Source organism: Juglans microcarpa x Juglans regia, chromosome 5D (genome assembly GCF_004785595.1).
Source record: "Juglans microcarpa x Juglans regia isolate MS1-56 chromosome 5D, Jm3101_v1.0, whole genome shotgun sequence".
NCBI classification, from domain to species: domain Eukaryota; kingdom Viridiplantae; phylum Streptophyta; class Magnoliopsida; order Fagales; family Juglandaceae; genus Juglans; species Juglans microcarpa x Juglans regia.
In genome coordinates this window covers 31,379,647-31,398,869 of record NC_054602.1, presented here as the reverse complement: position 1 = coordinate 31,398,869, position 19,223 = coordinate 31,379,647, and the positions used below count along the sequence as shown (strand labels likewise).

Below are 19,223 nucleotides of genomic sequence, written 5' to 3'. Positions count from 1 at the left end.
TGATGCCAAAGCTCTTTTGTAACCGGAGTGAATGTGCGTGAATCTTGGGAGTGAGTGTGCGTGAATCTTGAGATTGTCATGTTGCAGGTTAAATGGAAGATTACAGTAGATATGGACATGGGTTGTGATGATTAAGCGCACTGAAATGGGCAGATAATAATTCAAAAGAAAACAAACTGAATTATAATTGTTTAATGAACTTGCTGATCATTTTTTTTAATTTTTTTTTTTACAAGTAAGAATCTTTATTGAATAGATTGAAATGTCCAAGTACACAGGAAGTATATAAAGTGAGACACCTAATTACAATCTAGTAAGCTGGAAAGAAGAAAGAAACTCATGAACATTCTCACCCTTCAATACAATAGTAGAAAATCACTGTAAAAGAGAGAACAAATAAATTCTAGATTTCTCCCATTGCACGCTCCTTATTGTTAAAGCACATATCATTCCTTTTTTACCATAAACACCACATTAAGCACAAAGGTATCATTCTCCACACTATTGCCAGTTGAGAGCTATCATGTCTCCTATTCTAGCACGCTAGTAGTTCCATCACACTCTTAGGCATTATCCAACTTAGCCTGGCTCTACCAAAGATACCAGCCCATAACTCTCTAGCCACCTCATAATGTAAGAGCAAATGATCTATCGATTCTTCATTCCTTTTACGCATGTAGCATCACTCCGTGACCACCATACCACGTTTCCTTAGATTATCAACTGTCAAAATCTTTCCAAGTGCAGCTGTCCATGTAAAAAATGTAACTTTAGACGGCCCTAAAACCTTTCAAATGCTCTTCCACAAAAAGAATGTGGGTTGTTGAACTGTCAAGGCCTTGTAAAAAGATTTAATAGAAAACTTTTTTCTCCCCATGGAAATCCACAACATACGGTTACCGCCATTGCCTCCTAATTTTGTTGAATACAAATAACTATAAAAATCTGCCAGTTCTTCAAATTCCCAATCCTGAGCATTTCTAGTAGAAGTGACACTCCAAATTATCATCCCATTTGCACGACTCAGCAATTCTGAGACTGCAGCTTACTGATTGCTAGCCAAGTTAAATACAACTGGAAAAACAATGGAAAGAGGGCTCTCCCCACTCTAAACATCGAACCAAAAGCGAGTTCTTACTCCATCATCCATTTCAAACTTAATATGTTTTTTAAAAGTGTTCAACCCCTTTCTAATAAATTTCTATAAGCTTATTTCATAAGACCCCTTATTCTCCTTAGAACACCATCCCCCCATGCACTAAACCACCATTCGCAATCAGATAGCTCACAATTTGCCAACTCACAAGGTGAAATTTAATTTCCTTCCTCATGCCACCTCACAAGAAGGCTCTAAACAACTTTTCAATCTGATTTGCCACACTTACCGGTAATGGAAAGAGAGAGAGATAGTAAGTGTAGTAAGTGGGAAGGTTGGAGAGGGTGCTTTTACCATACTAATTAATTATTAATTTCAATCATTATTTTGATCGATTACCCATTACCATACTCCCAAGATTCACTTTTACTCCACAGGAAGGGTTGTACTCGATTTTGAAAGTGAAGTTCATGATTAGTGAGTACTATATAAATGTGTCTCTCCAACTACAGAACGTTTAGATTTAACAAATTAAGAACCATAATCCTGTGAGAAAACACCACTTGCCAATCTGGAACATAAATTAGTCAACGTGGCACAAGGCCTATATGATAAACATTAATTATGAACCGAGATAAGAAAGAATGTTCCAAATGGAGCACACGATAAGAAAGCATAATGCAATGCTACGAAGCATGAGTAAAATGTTGAGCACAATGGCCTATGGAGAAAGACAAAGGTCAATCACATTCCGCAAAATAAGACGAGAGGAGCATATAAGTGCATAAAAGTATTCCAATTCAGCAAACAGCTAATAAAGTTTCTCATTAAAGAAAGGGGACGAGAGAGTTCCTAACATCATCAGCAGCAAACCAAAGCTCCCTCCATGTGGGGAAAGATACTATTCTTTCGTTTATAACACTGTTGCATGAGTTTCCTCTTTTACATGTTAATATTAAGTTGACTGTGTCCATTAGGCAACATTCAAAAACCTAATGGACTGACTAAGAAAGAGTAATTAGAATACAACATTTGTGCTGAGAGAGGACTATAACTTGAATATTCAAGTCCTCAAAAAGATAACTACATACCACTACTTTACCCAACATTCTTCTCTCCAGTCTGATCACTTTTTAACTGCCAGGTTACTGATTAACCTAATTATAAAGTAAGAAGCCGATTAATCACAGATGAGAGCAATGCAAGAGGGGGGCATTGATACAACAAAAACAGAAACAAATAGCAGCATTACCTTGGGTCCTCAATCATCATTTTCAAATGCCAAGGAGATGAGAGGTAGGCCCAATTAGACAAGTGTGCCTGTCAAGCTCGTTAGGCCGGTTTCCAACAAGAAAGGGCAAAGATGGTTCGCCCCTTCCATCCTTGCAACAGCCACCGGCTATCTTTATCAATGACAAAATCCTTGTGGTAGCTGGACCTCACCTTAGCCATTGCTGCCTTCACAAGCTCCCGGTCAAAAGGTAGCTGAGCAAGCCCAGCTCTTAGGTTTCGGACTTGCCATTGCTTGTATGTTTCGGGCCTCTCCACTCTCTCCCAGCCTTCACAAGCTATAACATTCAAAGCCTCCCAACCAAAGATCTCTTTCTCAATCAGCATTCTTTCTCGATCCTCTCGAGGTACAATAGTTTCAAGCATATCAAACAATGCAGAATAGTGAAACAATGCCTCTCGGAGCCGGGTTACAAAGAAAGGGGCATTGAAGGCACCGCTAACAACCCCGTGGATGAAAATAACTGGATTAATCTTCCTCACCAAATTGAGGAAGGCATCTCTTGAACCTTCAACTGACAGGGATTCATCACGCAAGTGCCTACCCCGATACAAGCAGTTTACAACAAGGAACTCATCCTCATCAATTCTCAGTTCCTCGAGTTGAATGGTCTCCCATTTCTTAGCTATGGCATGGTACTCAAATGGCACATTGAAACTCTCAGCATAAGTTGCTAAGCGACGTCCGGTTTCCTCAACTCGCTCTGCTGGCCGAAATCCAGGTTGGGGAAAATCTATTCCAGTAATCCGAAGCTTTGGGGGCCCACCAGGTCTCCATGAGAGCCGCTGAATAAGGGTGGGCCATTGGAAACCATAAAGGATACCAAAGTCTATGACATGGAGACTTGTTGCCTCCACGGCTTCAATCTGTATCGTCTTATTTGATATAAAATTAGATATCTTCCTAAATGGGCATGCAGCAAGGTAAAGATGGTAAGCTTTCAAGACGTCAGCAGCAGATGTTCTTTTATTAACTAGACCTTTATATATCTGGCTGCCAGTTCCAGCCAAGCGTGCCTCAAGGCCTTCAACAAAGATATGGGCCAATCTCTGATTTCCATCCCCAAAAGGAGTAGAGTGCTGCCTGATTCGCTTTAGCAATTCATTTGCGCTCCTCTGATCATCAGCTGCAACAGCTTGGGAACAATGAATAAGGAGAGTTCTCAAATCCACCACCTCCTTGTTTCTACTTTGTTTCTTACCGCGTCCCCTTCCACCATTAGATCCTTTTGATTTCCCATTCCGAGGCACAGTTTTGCTTATTCCATTCTGCTGTACATTTTTGCTTTTGCCGTTCTGCAATGTCTCCTGAAGGGCTGTCAAGTGAGCCTTACCTTCACCTGCGCTACAGAGCAACACCATATCAAACATCTTAGACCGAAGAGTTGATTCGACATACACAGTGGCTTGCTTACTACGCCTCTCATCTTCTGTATCTCTATCCTCCCCTCCATGAGGATGCTTCTTTCCCCTTGAGCCAGTAGGTGAGTCCTTGCCCTCATCCTCCATCTCCACCTTAACCTCCATCTTGCCCCTTCCTGCCTCGGGCTTCTGAAATAACAACCCATCTGCCTCCAAGTTAACAAACAACTTACTTCTGGGCGGAAGAAACTTACTAGCCTCTTCAACCCCCTTCCTGAATTGCCAAACAGATTGGTTCTTGCTATTTGAATCAGGCACCTGAAAAGTACCACTTGGAAAACCCACCAAGCCATCCACACTACTCATCTCACTATTTAAACAGATATTCGAGGACTGAGAAATGATATCAAGTGGAAGACTTTGTAATTGGGAGGTATATTCTCCGTGATTTTGAATCGGGGAATTATCACCAAAACAACTACTACTATTAGTACTACTGGCATAATTACTGTGATATACATAGTGATTATCATCTGTGCTCTCACCATTTCCATTGATGTGATTTGTTATATGAATCGGGGAAGGGGGGTATTTTTTCCCAAGCAACTCATAGAAGGATTTCTCGGCAGCTTGAAGTTCCAGAGAATCCTGAAGCATGCAAGACTTATCCTCCACGCCCTCTTCCATGAGTATCTGACTTATGAACCCCAAAACAGTATCGGAAAAGTCACAGTCCTCCGAGTAATCCTCACCCTGTGCCCCAGCTGAGGACGGGGCCATATGACTCGGTGCCTCATCCGGTTGATGGAAATGAAAACCCCTATACTCGTGATCAAAAAAGGAGTTTCCGAATCTGGGTCCAGAAACAGGGTTTTGATTAGAAAGAACCGAAAAAGATTGATTGCCCAATTGGATTGCATCTGTGGAACCCGAAAACCCCCTAGGATGTGGATCCATTGTCGCCTCCTTTGTAAAACCTCAATCAGAAGTCATCCTTTTTCCAAGACCTCCGTCAGAACTCTGCTTCAAGAATCTAAATACTAACCTCAATTAATTGAATTTTCAAAATTAAACATCAAGTTTCTTTTCCAAATGACTTCCTCTTGCTTTTGGCCTCCACCTAAAAAAAAAAAGAAGCAGGCTTCCTTACATGAACACCTCCAATAGCAAACCAACAAATCCTAACCTTTTCGGGTTTCACGAACAAACCTTGCAAGTCGCAGAATTTAGCAGAGAATATGAATAACAAATAAGAAAAAATCTTCACTCTTTCTTAAAGCTTGAATGCACGGTATTCAAATTCAATACGAGAAGGGAAACAGCTTCAAAACAAAAAACTAGAAAATGAAAAGTGGAGTATTCTGTACCTCGGAGAAACCCTAGCCACGGAGAGAGAGAGAGAAAGAAAGAGAGAGAGAGAGAGAGAGAGAGAGCGCGCAACTGACAGGAACAAGGTCGTCCTATGCTTGTTTCCTAGTTAATGTGGTGCATTTGAAAGTAAAGAAAACCTCCATCCGAGGTTAGTGGACTAATGACTACAGAAACCATGCGCTTTCTGCGACTACCTATTCTCGATCAGTGGAACCGGTCGGAGGAGTGGGGCAGAATAAATAAAAGATTGAAAAAAGGTGTTTCATAGAAAAGTGTAGAAACTGAAGTTGGGTGTCGGCTGCTTTAAAAGCTGTTAAATGATAATTAATGAAGTGGGGTTATGGGTCAGTCCCCACTTAAAAAAGACCACATTTTGAATGGTTTAATGGCTTCTTTCTTATGCTAACTGTTGAATTGGGTTTTGCATCTCTATGGAGTTGGGGTGCAAAATAAAGTAAAAGGAGGGACAGAACAATTAGTAGAAGTGGATTATGCTCTTTTTTTCTCAATTCCCATGGCTATCTATGCATCACAAAGACGAAAATGTAAACAGAGTGGGATATACATGATGGAAAAACTGAAACAGTATAATTCTGAAAGCCAAGGGATGAATCTAGCAGAAGTGGGTTATGCTCTGTTTTCTCAATTTCCATGGCTATATATGCCATTACAAAGACGAAAACGCAAACAGGGTGGGATATACATGATGGTAAGACAATATCTATTGTGAAAGAAAAGGGATGACTCTTTGTAGGTTTTGCACAGGAACTTCATTTCAAGTTTGAGAAAATGCTGTCCGAAATAGAGCGAGGAGTCAATCGAAACTTGCCCTGTTGAAATAGTTTTGTCATAAGACCGAAAAGAAAAAACTTGCCCTGCTGAACACGACTTTCATCTTTTAAGCCTGCTCTTGTTAATTTGCCTGCCTCCCTCAGACGTCTTTGTCACTAATGCTGTTTATTATACGGTATATGCTCATCTGCTAATCAGTATGATTCAGAAGTTGAAATCTTTGCAGCCAGTTGGCTATGATTTAGCACTAAGTTGGAGTAATCATGGAGGTCTACTGCAGAAGATACCTATATATATATAGAGACAAACACAACGTGTCTTTTCTTTTTAATAAGCGACAAACACAAAGTGCTTTGCCCGTGGAATATATATAATTGAGATTGAGTATGATTCGTTTCCTTTGCTCCTAAGTATCAAATCATTTTTTTTAGTCACCCAAATCCTGATGTATCAGAAGTTCAAATCTGAAATTCGGTGCGAGACAGATTGTAGCCCCAAAAAGAATGAGCCTATGATAGTTTCTGGGTAGTGAAATATTCTCAAAATATTCAACTATTATTTATTATTTTATTTTTATTTTTCACCTATTTTTCATTATTATTTATTACTATTAAATATTTTATCATTATTTTTTCACTATTATTTACAGAATATCTGAAATCATCTCACTACCCATCCAAATGAACCTCAATCTTTATTTTCTTTTTCTTTCTTTTTTCCCTCATTTTATATTGATATTGAGTAAAAAAAATGTATCTTACTCTTTGCCTTTGTGTAATGATTAAAATTAACCCACTTTCTTGCACCATAATGATTATTTATTTAGAAATATAGATGAAGACATCGCTTGCTAAGCTTACTTCAGAGTAAAATTAGAATTTTTAATCTTTTCCCTATGTGCAATGACTAAAATTTAAAGAAAAATTTACCTCATCATTCTCACACCACATTCAACACATAATATTTTATTTTATTTTATTTTTTATTTTTTCTCTTATTAAATATGTGGTATACGGATGATAAGCACAAAAAAATCAATTAGTTTAGGAGACTGATGATATTTGTCAACCTCGTATGAGGAATGTCTGGAGATAAATTTCCTATCTCCCAATCCAACTTGTTTTGTTTAAAACAAATATTGGTTTCCAAGAAGGAAAGGAAAGAAAATAAAAATGTATGGTTTTCGCATTAACATATTATTATCCATCAAAGATTACAAGAGGCCCCGCCCCATACCAGACCAGACCTTGAATATTTTGGACAAGAAGACAAAAATAAGAGTACTTCATGGTGACAGAGACCGCAATTTGCGCGAGACAAGAAGAATCAACGCAAGAAGGATCACGAACGTACATGTTGGCTTCAACCTCTTAATTATTACAATTTACATGTAAACATGACTATTATGATGATTGTTGAGGAGAAAAAACAACAATACATACGAGGAAAAATGTTGAACACAATGGCCCATGCAGAATGACAGAGCTCCATCACATTCCGCAAGAAAAGATGCGAGGAGCTTATAATTGCATAAAAAAGTAATCCAATTCAGCAAACCGCTAACAGTTTTGCTCATGACAGAAAGAAGGGAAGAGAGGGTTCTTAACAATATCAGCAGCATACAAGAGCCCCCTCCCCAGGGGAAAATAAACTATTATTTCATTAATAACCCTGTTGCATGAGTTTCATCCCTTACATGTTAATGTGAAGTTGACTATGTGCATTAGACAACATTCAATAACCAATTGGACAGACTCAGGAAGCATAGTTAAAATACAGCATTTGTGGTGACAAAGGGCTATAACTAAAATCTGCAAGTCTTTCTACAAGTGACTGCATACCCCTGCTTTACCCAACAACCATCTCTCCAGTCTGACCACATATAACTGCCAGGTTACCAATTACTCAATTATAAAGGAAGCAGATAAATCACAGATGACAGCAACTGCAAAAGGCATATTGGTAAAAACAAAAAAGAATCAACTAGCAGTATTGCCTTGGGAGCTCAATCACCGGTTTCAAATGCCAAGGAGATGAGAGGAAGGCCAATTAGTAAGTGTGCCTGTCAAGTTCACTAAGCCGGTTTCCAACAAGAAAGGGCATAGGTGGTTCGCCCCTTCCATCCTTGCAACAGCCACTGACTATCTTCATCAATGACGAAATCCTTGTGGTAGCTGGACCTCACCTTCGCAATTGCCATCTTCACAAGCTCCCGGCCAAAAGGCAGCTGGGCAAACCCAGCCCTTAGGTTTCGGACTTGCCATTGCTTGTACGTCTCAGGCCTCTCCACTCTCTCCCAGCCTTCACAAGCTATGACATTCAAAGCCTCCCTACCAAAGATCTCTTTCTCAATCAGCATCCTTTCGCGATCCTCATGAGGTACAACAGTTTCGAGCATATCAAACAGTGCAGAATAGTGAAACAATGCCTCTCGAAACCGGGTAACGAAAAAGGGGGCATTGAATGCACCATTAACAACCCCATGGACGAAAATATCTGGATTGATCTTCCTCACCAAACTGAGGAAGATATCTCTTGAACTGTCAACTGACACAGATTCATCATGCAAGTTCTTACCTCGATACAAGCAGTTTACAACAACGAACTCATCCTTGTTAATTTTAAGTTCCTCAATTCGAATGGTTTCCCATTTCTTTGCTATGGCATGATACTCAAATGGCACATCGAAACTCTCAGCATAAGTTGCCAAGCGACGTCCAGTTTCCTCAACTCGCTCTGCTGGCCGAAATCCAGGTTGGGGAAAATCTATTCCAGTAATCCGAAGCTTTGGGGGCCCACCAGGTCTCCATGAGAGCCGCTGAATAAGGGTGGGCCATTGGAAACCATAAAGGATACCAAAGTCTATGACATGGAGACATGTTGTATCCACGGCTTCATTCATTATCGTCTTATTTGATATAAAATTGGAAATCTTCCTAAACGGGCATGCGGCAAGGTATAGATGGTAAGCATTCAAGACGTCAGCAGCAGGTGTTCTTTTATTAACTAGACCTTTATATATCTGGCTGCCAGTGCCAGCCAATCGTGCCTCAAGGCCATCAGCAAATATATGGGCCAATCTTTGATTTCCATCCCCAAAAGGAGAAGAGTGCTGCCTGATCTGCTTTAGCATTTCATTTGCACTCCTCTGGTCATCAGCTGCAACAGCTTGGGAACAATGAATAAGGAGAGTTCTCAAATCCACCACGTCCTTGTTGCCTCTTTGTTTCTTACCACCACTTCTTCTTCCACCGTTAGACCCTTTCGATTGCCCAATCCGAGGCACAGTTTTGCTTATTCTATTTTGCTGTACATTTTTGCTTTTCCCGTTCTGCAATGTCTCCTGAAGGGCTGTCAACTTGGCCTTACCTTCCCCTACACTACACAACAACACCATATCAAACATCTTAGACCGTAGAGTTGATTCAATATACACAGCAGCTAGCTTACTACTCCTCTCATCTTCTGTATTATTGTCCTCCCCTCCATGAGGATGCTTCTTTCCTCTTGACCCAGTCGGTGAGTATTCCCCCTCCTCCATCTCCACCTTGACCTCCTCCTTGCTACTCACTGCCTTGGGCTTCTGCAATAACAACTCATTTGCCTCCAAGTTAAAAAAAAACTCACTTCTGGGGGGAAGAAACTTACTAGCCTCTTCAACCCCTTTCCTGAATTGCCAAACAGAATGATTCTCACTATATGAATCAGGCACCTGAAGAGTACTACTGGGAAAATCTACAAATCCATCCACACTACTGATCATACCATTTGAATTTCTATACGAGTTCTGTAATTGGGAGGTATATTCTCCGTGATTTTGAATCAAGGAATTATCACCAAAACAGCTACTACTATTAGTACTGCTGGCATAATTACCATGATATGCATCGCGATCATCATCTGGGCTCTCCCTATTCCCATTGGTATCATTTGTTCTATGAAGCGGGGAAGGGGGGTATTTTTTCCCAAGCAACTCATAGAAGGGTTTCTCAGCAGCTTGAAGTTCCAAAGAATCCTGAAGCATGCAAGTCTTGTCCTCCACGCCTTCTTCCATTAGTATCTGACTTATGAATCCCAAAACAGCATCGGAAAAGTCACAGTCCTCCGGGGAATCCTCCCCCTGGGCCTCATCCAAGCTCGGGGCTATATAACTAGGTGCCTGATCTGGTTGAAGATAATGAAACCCCCTAGGCTTGTGATCTAGAAAGGGATTTTCCAATCTGGGTCCAGAAAAAAGGTTTTGATTAGAATGAACCGAAGAAGATTGATTTGCCAATCCCATTCCATGAGTGGAACCCGAAAACCCCCTAGCACGCGAATCCATTGTCATCTATTTTACACAAGCTCAATCAGAAGTCATCTATTTTCCAGAGCCTCAGTCAGAACTCTGCCTCAAGAATCGAAATGGAAAGCTCAATAAATTTGATTTTCAAAACCAAACCCGAGATTTCTGTTCCAAATGACCTCTGATTGCTTTGATCCCCAACCAAACAAAAGACGCTTCCTTCAATCCTAGAAAGCTATTAAAACAAACATTAACACCTCCAAAAGCAAATCAACAAACTCTTAAGTTTTCGGATTTAAAAAAAAAAACCATGGACGTTGCAGCATTAAGAAGAGAATATACATCAAAATCCAAGAAGAAATCGCCACTCTTTCTTAAGCCTGAAAGCATTGTAGAAAAATTTAATACGAGAATGGAACAGATTCTAAAACCTAGAAGATGAGAAGTGGCGCGTTAGACTTCCCTTACAGTGAAGCATAGAAGAGTAAAGCGTACTTCAGAGAAACCCTAGATGAGAGGGAGAGAGAGACAGAGAGATAGAGAGAGAGAGAGAGCAGTGGAGCAACTGTAAGAGAGCAGGAGGTCTTACGAATTTGTGTGTTATTAGTTTCTGAGAGTAAAAGTGAGCTCAGTCCGAGGTAAGTGGCTCGATCACAGCCATTGACCTGTTGTCCAGTATATAGGTTACCGGCTATAGCCGTCAAAATCTCAAAACCTGACTGAGAGTCTTGTCCTTCTCTAGATAATGGCACTGTGGAGTCTGGACTGTGGAGTCTTAGCTCTACAGGGCCACAAGCATTTCCTGAACGACGCGTTTCCATGTCGAAACGACGATTTTGTCTCATTTGACGACGACCTACAGCCAGTCAAACAGTCGCCTTCACTTTTAAAAGCAGCACTCTCGTTTTCCATTTCCGAATTTTTTAAACAAAGAAAAATATAGAATGAAAATGATATTTTAGAATCTACAAATAATAAAATAGTTATTATTTTAGATGAATAATAATTATATATAAATAAAATAATTTTTAATAAGATGACATGATTATATTAATTTATTATTAAATAAATAATAAAATAGACATTAAAAAATTCATAATTATAAGTATATCATTATTCTTAGAAATTGCATAGTCTTGAGAATTAGGCGAATCTCAACCAGTCGCCCGTTTGCCATGAACAAACAAGAAAAATGAGACAGCGATGCATCCCACTCCCACGTTAAGGACTCTTTACTTTCATAAAAAATTTTATTTCATTTTATTATTATAATTTTTTTAAATTTCTGAATAAAATAAAATAAATAATTTAATTTTCTTAAATTTTAAAATAAAAATAATATTAAAAAAATATATTCTAACAATATTTTATTCAACTTTTAACTTTTATCTTATCTCTTCTGTGAAAACAAAAGATGTCTAAATTGTCTGCCATGTCCTTTGTGGGTTGAAATTTTTTATTAATTAATATTATTTTGTTCAAGTTTATAGTATAGACGTTGCTACGTCCACAGAATATTTTTATTGAAATCTTTTACCAAACACTATAAATCTTTTTTTTATATTTTTTATCTTTTCTTTCACTATTTTTTTAAACTGTTTAAATGTTTTTTAAAAATAAAAAAATCACATATTCATTTAAAAACACTTACTTAATCATTAAATAAAAAAAATTTTAAAAATTAAAAAAAAAATTCGGTAAAGAATTTCGTTGGTTTTTTTCTGTAGACATAGTGTTTTCCTTATAGTATTATACGATATTTATAATAGATAAATAAATAAATAAAACAAATTAATTTGATTCCGACAATTAGCCAATTCAATCTGAATCGATCAAAAATTAAATAATTATTTTCAATTAAAATAATTATTTTCAATTTTCTTTACAATTTATACGATACTCTAATATATATATATATATATATATATAATGCCTTTTTATTTTCAAATTAAATTTCAAGATTTTGTAGCATGGATACTTATAATTTTTTAAAATACGATAAAATGTAATCAAATACTATGGTTGCAAAAGATCAGTTCATAAAAATGGTACACAATTATATTATAAAACTTCGACCTTTTTAATTTAATAATTGCAAATTTTGGGTGACAAGATAAATTAAGAATTTTATTGGAATAGCAAACATACAAATTCAACAAACATGCCTCGGTCGTTGACCAAGTCAGTGTAATATTAGATACAGTCATAGGATATATAAGTCTCGTAATTTTTTATTATTTTTTTAGAAAATGTAGGATTTATTATTAAAAAAATAATTTTCTCATATAGATATCACTATTAATACACGTGAGTGCAGCGACTAGATAGGAATACTAGGAGTCGTTTGAGTATGAGTCCTTGTGTTAATGTGTAGGCTATTTTTCCCTGCAATGAGGAAACCGTGGGCGGTGGATTCATGGTTTCAAATAAAGACTAAAAGAGTAGAGAGTGGACTTTGTTTCGGTTTACAGGAGTTTTTGAGTTTGTTTGAGTTTTTAGGCATCCATCAACATACACGCTAAAAGATTTCAGGGTCAGTGAAAATACAGCTCCTTTGACATAGACATGGACATAGACATGGACTTAAAATAGTATAATATACAATAGAGAACGACAACACTTGAGAATCTACAACACAATTGCTAGCAGCAAGACATCATCAACTTTTTACAACCCAGAGATTAACACTGATCTACTTTGTCATTTCTCTTAGGCATTGTTGGCACTTCTTCAACAAATCATGTACAGAGAGGACCAATCCCTTCCCATGGAGAAGGAGATATAATTGATCTTTTACATAGTAATGAACAAATAACAACAGATCTGAACTCTTACCCTTTCTTCTGATCTACACGCTCCTTTGTATTTCTCAAGAAGCCAAGCCCTCAGAAAGCTGTTTTGAGCTGTTGCCTTGCCTAGTCTGATGCTGTGACCAGTAGGCATGGGTAGCTAGCACCCTGTCTAAAAGTACTTGGGGAACAGGCTCTCCCTCCTCTGCTGAGGGGAGATTCTTGCTGTGTGCACTAATGTCTTCCATTTATCCTGCACCGTTATACCAACATATCATTTCATTGGCACAACAATATGCAATAAATTTACAATAGCATGGAATGACGTAATCAAAGCCTTGTAGGTAGCTCAACAACTGCACATCTAAGCTAAGTTTCAACTCCCACAGCAGAAAATTTGGCAAAAATTAGATAGGTTATGGCAAAAAAACTAAACCCAAAAGTGGCAATATCCTGGCATCTCTTCTAGAAAGTGCTACAATATTACAAATAATAAACAGGAAAATAATAGATCTGAAAGTAAAAGAAACCCGCATATAAAATGGTAGGTAGAATGAAGACAAGAGGGATGGAGGAGGGTGAGATGTGTGGTTGCATCATCAAATGGTTAAACACAGTCAAACTCCCTAAAGGGCATTCTACCACTACAATATTAACAAAACAAAACAAAAAAACACACCGGGATGTGCCGGAACTTTCAAATGAACCGCTCACCTAAGTCTACAAACTCAGATGAATCACTCACCTTCAAATCCACATAAGTCCGATGATTTGCACTATCAAAAGCTCGCAATTTAACATCACGCCACCTGCAACCCAAGTGAAGTGCTTAATAAGATGCAACTCACATTCTGAACCTAAGCAACAAGGGTAACCATGAACAAACCTTCCAGTTCCAAGTTTCTCAACTGCCTGAACCAATGCTTCTACTTCTGAAACAGAGAAAGGTCTCCTGATTCGGCGCTGTACATATTCAGAATGTGATTTCCTATGAAAGGGAACCACAGCCAATGCCTCTGTCCTGCTTGATGGAACTGCAACTAAGGCCTGGGTCTCTGGCAAGTTATTGCCAGTTAAAATATCAGCAAGGGAGGGAACTATGTTGAGGTTGCTTTCAACACAACTGCTCAAATTCAACAGAGGATCTGGGGAGACATAAGATGCTCCAGATCTGGGGAGGCAATTATAAATTGACAATATAAACTCTCTAATTCACAAACTTCAAAAAAAAAAAAAAAAAAAAAAAAAAAAAAAAAAAAAAAAAAAAAAGAAAAAGAAAAAAACACTGAGGCAAAAGGGCAACAAAAGATGGTGTTATTCGTAAAGTTGAGCCATCCGATGTTGTTACCTGGAAATCCCATGAGACGTGCCACCAGACAAAGAAGGATCTTCAGTACACGCAGGTGGTATGATTTGGGTGTGTCTGGGCTCCAATATAAAGCCCAAGTTCTGACGCTTCTGATCTTGAGAGATCCCAGTCTGAAGTAGGGTTTTGTTGTCGTCTCTGACCATCTTTCCCTGAAGCAGGATTCCAACATGCAGTCCATTTCCAAGTACAGTAGTCATTGCCTCCATAACTGTCCTCTAACGAAAAGAACAAAAATCAGATTAAAAAACAATCAAATGGAAACATATCACCCACATGGATTTTTTTGCCTCCATCCCAAGTGTTACAGGAAATGCCCCAAGCAATATTAACTAAACCAGAGAACCAGCCATTCAACTATAAGACGCTCATTATTGTTGTTAGATGATGCTAATCTTCATCCTGTTATGCAATGCTGTTAATACGTGAACAACCAGAGCTCAAATGAAACATCCATAGCCAGTTTATTTCCCACAGTAAGTTTTAAAAAAGAAAATGCATTGTCTATCGACAGTTATGAAGGTACTAATCCTCTCGTGCTGACAACAATTTCTAATACAAGAAAAAAAAAAAAAAAAAAAAAAAAAAAAAAAAAAAAAAGAAGATAGGATCTACTTTTTGCCCAAGACAAAAAAGACCTGACATGAGATGTAGAAGACAAATAAAATGAAGGGAGAAAGAATGCAAAAATATTAATATTAAGTACTGATTCCTAAATTTGTCCCCATTAAGTGTAAGCCCCAAGCACACCCCAAAAATGAGCACCTCAAACTCCGGGTATAGTTTGGCACTCACTGTATTTGTGCCCATATCCTTTGTTTGCCTCTTTTGAAAAAAAAAAAGGAAAAAAATATTGAAGCATATTAAGTAATCTCAATGATATCGGGCAATATGGCATACCTTCAATGAACCAACAGTTGCAGTTGCAGGAATCTCTATAAAGAGCTCTGGGACCTTGAAAGACTTAATGCTGAGCTTCACTGAATAACAAATACAAATGCATAAGAACCTCGTAAGTGGGAGCAGATCCTATAGTTCACTACATGACAAGCTTTTCTACCATTACAACCCTTGGACTCAGGATGTACTTGACCTGTTACTGAGGATGATGCTCCAATTGCTGCATATAAGAGCCATGGATATTCAGTTAAAACTGTCTATATACCAAAAGCCTAAACACAAATGGAGATTAAAAAGGAATGCAGGGATCCATGCATTGTTGCACCTGCTGAACGGTTGTCACAATTTCTCTTTTTGGGAAAACTGCTAATGTCTTCATGGTGGAATCCGCCATCAGATGGGCATAGTGGGCTTTGACTATAGAACTTCCTCTTCTTGAAAGGATAGACATTCTGAGATCTTTCATCTATATGATAGTATGTCCCATTGCAATACATTGGCTTCATTTTTCCACCTGGCATGTCATCCCAGAATTGAACACTACTGTTAATTAGTCATTAAACTATAAAAAATAAACAAAAAAGTTGGTCTATGATACTAAAATGACATGTACAAAAATGGAATTCCCATCCTCATAAACTTCACATCAAAAAGTCCTATTACAACATGGAATTCAATGGACTGTATCATAAGACCTAATTTTCATGCTAACGGTGCATAGGCTATAACATTAAGCAAATTACAAATTCTAAAATAAACCCCTACCCTTCAGATTTTGAGATTGTCTCCACTGTCTAGCAGCAGTAAGTTTCTTTATTCTCCTCTCTTCAATATCTGGTGGTGGCCTAGAGAACTTTGATATGGTGCTGGGTTGAGTACACTGAACAGAGTTTTCGTCGTCATCTCTACTAACTACTTTCAAATTATCACAATGCTTTGGAAAAGGACCATGACTTATGCAGTCCCTCAACAAAGATGCCTTTGCATCACTTTCTGAACCAACCCGGGCATGAGGTTCCATGTCCAGTTTCATCAGATCCTCTGAACTGCCAATAACACATGGAATTCCATCTTTTTTACCTTTACTTTCATATGATTCAGCTCCTAACTTCCCCTCAAACACGCATCCTACTTTGTCTTCAAAATGATCCCCAAAGCAAGGGGAATCACCGAGTATACTGCTTGAGGAACATCCACAGTTACTTGTGCTACTCACAGTGGCCCATTTCTCAGCAAAGAATATCATCTCTGACTGGCCATAAGTATTTGATGTAGAATCAATCTCAAGCATATGATTGTCCCGAGCACAGGAAAACCCATTCACTCTGTAGCTTTTATGGTGTTCTTGCAAACCTGGAGAATGGGCAAAGGATTTATCACTGCAATTTCCATGACGACAAGGGTCTTTCTTTAAAGATTCTCCTTCATCCCCCCTGTCTCTCTTAATGTTGGAATACAGAATGTGGTGTGAATCCTTTACACAAGCAGCATTGGTCGGAACAGAGCTTTCACTCTCTTGCAATAAAGTGCCCGCTACACTAGCTAAAATTTCAAACGCTCGTATCTGATTGCCCCCACACTTCTTTCTGATTGGTCCCCTACCCTAAAACCAGGGATTAAAAACGTTTATAAAATCAGGAAACTGACCATTTCCATGCAAAAATTGGTCAATAGGCAACTTGGAATGGTAGTAATTGTTTACCCTCGCTGATCTTGAAGCTCGAGGAATCACAGGAACCTGGTAGCCAGCGAAATTGTACTCCAAACTCCTCATTAGGTAAAAATAAAGAGCATTCTGAATATGAAGACAGCCGGAATAAGACTCTGTGGAACAAAAGACACCATCAGGGCCTGTCAGACACTGAATATAAAAACAATGCCGATAGTAACATGAGAACATCCAGAAGAACTTTTCAATGATGTTAACTAGGGAACACAATTGGTACTAGAAGCATTTTCTATGTCAAAATCAATATTTTGAAAATAGCAACTAGCAGTACAGCCCGTCAACACAAAAGGCTCAAGACACACTACTTCAGTAAGGGCATGACTGTCAACAAAACCAAAACAAATATAAAAAAACTTAAAAAGGCATCCCAATCATTAAAAAAGAACACTAATCACTAGAAACTTTTTAATTCAGAAACAAATTGAACTCAAATATTTGGACTCCTAATCCATGAAGAAAAGAGCAAGATAAAAAAAAAATGCTATGTGCTATAAAGGTTCACGATAACATTTACCAATAGACTTGGAAACGATGCAAGATGCAAATATCATCTTGCACATCTTGGACCAGTTCTCAATCCAAATTTCATTTAAATTCCTCATTCACCAATGAATTTAAAAAATCTCCCAAGTCCCAAGCAAATAAATATTTGCAATAAAAAATTTGTGCAGCCAAATGCTGCTTTACTCTTGAAACAAAAAGAGAAATATGAAATTCGCTCAAATCATCACCATCTTAGGATGCTGATCCAAGCAAAGTTCAAAAAAATAACCAGAGATAGAGCAGCATCATAGAATAGGACTAATAAAAAATTTATGCCAGCGATTGAATAATAAACTAAAGAAAATTAATATCTTACATGGTCCGTTGGAAGTAAACAAAAAGACTTACATTTAAATAGGTATTCGAGCAACCCCACTTCACCCCATCATCGAGGACAATTTATGCCCACCTGAGCCAAGGACATATATAGTCTCTGTAAATCCAAACAGAAACTGCATTAACAATTATATTAGGGAAAAGAAAAAGAAAGCCAAAACACATCAGTAAATACCCTAGGAGAACCTTCAAACACATAAAAAAATAATGGCGGTAAAAATACTTCATTTTTTTCCCATTTTTCCCAAAACGGGTTTTGGGATACCCCTAAACCCTTACGGGAACAACTTCTGACGAAATCAGACATTTTAAACGTTTTCATATTACAGAGAGAGAGAGAGAGAGAGAGAGAGAGAGAGAGGGGGGGCTATAAAGCATGAGTCTTTCCTTTAAAATGGAAGAAGAAGAGTATTGCAACAATTTCAGAAAACAAAATGAGAGATGACCCAAAACAACGATGAAATTGGTGGAATTTGAAGACCAAAAAACAAATGTAAAAACAAAAGGTATGATCTGGATCCTAACTTGACGAAGGAACACCTGCCAGATTCATCAAAGTTTTTCATCGGAACGAAAAATAAAATAAAATTCACACCTATCAAACTGGGTTCTGTCTGATCATTAAAAAAAAAAAAAACCCCAAAGAACCACCCAACCTCTCAAAGCTTAAACCCCCAAGGCCTTTTAAACTTTGAAGTTTGATCCTCGTAACTATAACTGGCCCTAACCGGTAACTTGGCTTGGTGTACGTTTTACCGGCTACACTTGGACCAGTTCCTCCGCTATGGGTGATCCACTCCTCTCCGTATGAGTCCTATGTCCGCCACGTGGAAGTCTCTCCACACATTTTGGGTCCATCTTATCTCGTTCACGTAAATATACACCGGGTAATTTGGGTTTCGAATTGAGAAACTTTTGGGCAAGGAGCTTCTAGGACAAGCAATTATTCCTCCCTTTTTCCCCCGTCTTTTTAACTTTTTCTAGTACCTGTATACCGTATGCAAAAAATGTAAACTTTATTGCAAGTTTGGATTCTACAAAAAGCATCTGATCACATTCCATTTTTTGCAAGTTTGGATTCTACAAAAAGCATCTGATCACATTCTTGAGAGATCACATATATGGCCTAACATATATATGATGCACAAAGCACATATACTGTTTGTTAATTTCATTATAATATTCTCCTCCAACTTTTCATTAGAAATAGGGTTTGTGAATTTGGCATATTTCAAATCTATGCAGCTCACAGTTAATTAAGCCAACATCATTTGTTTGAAAAAAATTCGAATCGGTAGCCCATTATTTTTTTTTAGAGAGAAGATGTTCAAGACTTCAAGTGCTTTCTTTTGTAATATATTGGC

The 19,223-nt window shown here is 38.1% G+C and overlaps 3 protein-coding genes across 6 annotated transcripts; all 3 read right to left on the bottom strand.

The window, feature by feature from the left end:
• Positions 1–1,985: 1,985 nt before the first annotated feature.
• LOC121266498 (scarecrow-like protein 9) lies at positions 1,986–6,146 on the bottom strand. 2 transcript variants are annotated; one of them, XR_005940817.1, is made up of 3 exons: positions 5,116–6,146; positions 2,349–4,868; positions 1,986–2,253 (listed from the first exon to the last, which is right to left on the bottom strand). XR_005940817.1 is itself a non-coding variant. In XM_041170339.1 (2 exons), exon 2 carries the CDS (start codon positions 4,703–4,705, stop codon positions 2,429–2,431), a length of 2,277 nt encoding a protein of 758 aa, XP_041026273.1. In that variant the 5' UTR covers positions 4,706–4,868; positions 4,958–6,146; the 3' UTR covers positions 1,986–2,428. The 2 variants fall into 2 exon arrangements, 1 of the variants encoding a protein (XP_041026273.1); XM_041170339.1 differs by having other exon boundaries at positions 1,986–4,868; positions 4,958–6,146.
• A 1,381-nt stretch (positions 6,147–7,527) lies between these two features.
• On the bottom strand, positions 7,528–10,855 carry LOC121266499 (scarecrow-like protein 9). 3 transcript variants are annotated; one of them, XM_041170341.1, is made up of 3 exons: positions 10,692–10,855; positions 10,506–10,576; positions 7,528–10,431 (listed from the first exon to the last, which is right to left on the bottom strand). In XM_041170341.1, the coding sequence occupies exon 3, from the start codon at positions 10,239–10,241 to the stop codon at positions 7,986–7,988; it is 2,256 nt and encodes a 751-aa protein (XP_041026275.1). In that variant the 5' UTR covers positions 10,242–10,431; positions 10,506–10,576; positions 10,692–10,855; the 3' UTR covers positions 7,528–7,985. The 3 variants fall into 3 exon arrangements, with proteins under 3 accessions (XP_041026275.1, XP_041026276.1, XP_041026274.1); XM_041170342.1 differs by having other exon boundaries at positions 7,528–10,423; XM_041170340.1 differs by having other exon boundaries at positions 7,528–10,423; positions 10,506–10,846.
• A 1,875-nt stretch (positions 10,856–12,730) lies between these two features.
• On the bottom strand, positions 12,731–18,722 carry LOC121265627 (telomere repeat-binding protein 3-like). Its single transcript, XM_041169317.1, is given in 12 exon segments — positions 12,731–13,187; positions 13,190–13,238; positions 13,731–13,794; positions 13,872–14,156; positions 14,334–14,569; positions 15,252–15,331; positions 15,412–15,471; positions 15,577–15,765; positions 16,017–16,854; positions 16,954–17,075; positions 17,872–17,956; positions 18,516–18,722. Coding segments are annotated over 10 exon segments (1,995 nt in total). The 5' UTR covers positions 17,026–17,075; positions 17,872–17,956; positions 18,516–18,722; the 3' UTR covers positions 12,731–13,065.
• Positions 18,723–19,223: the final 501 nt, after the last annotated feature.

Bases quoted from the DNA above. Each gene is read 5' to 3' on its own strand.
- LOC121266498 (XM_041170339.1), bottom strand. From the start codon at position 4,705: ATGGATCCACATCCTAGGGGGTTTTCGGGTTCCACAGATGCAATCCAA.
- LOC121266499 (XM_041170341.1), bottom strand. From the start codon at position 10,241: ATGACAATGGATTCGCGTGCTAGGGGGTTTTCGGGTTCCACTCATGGA.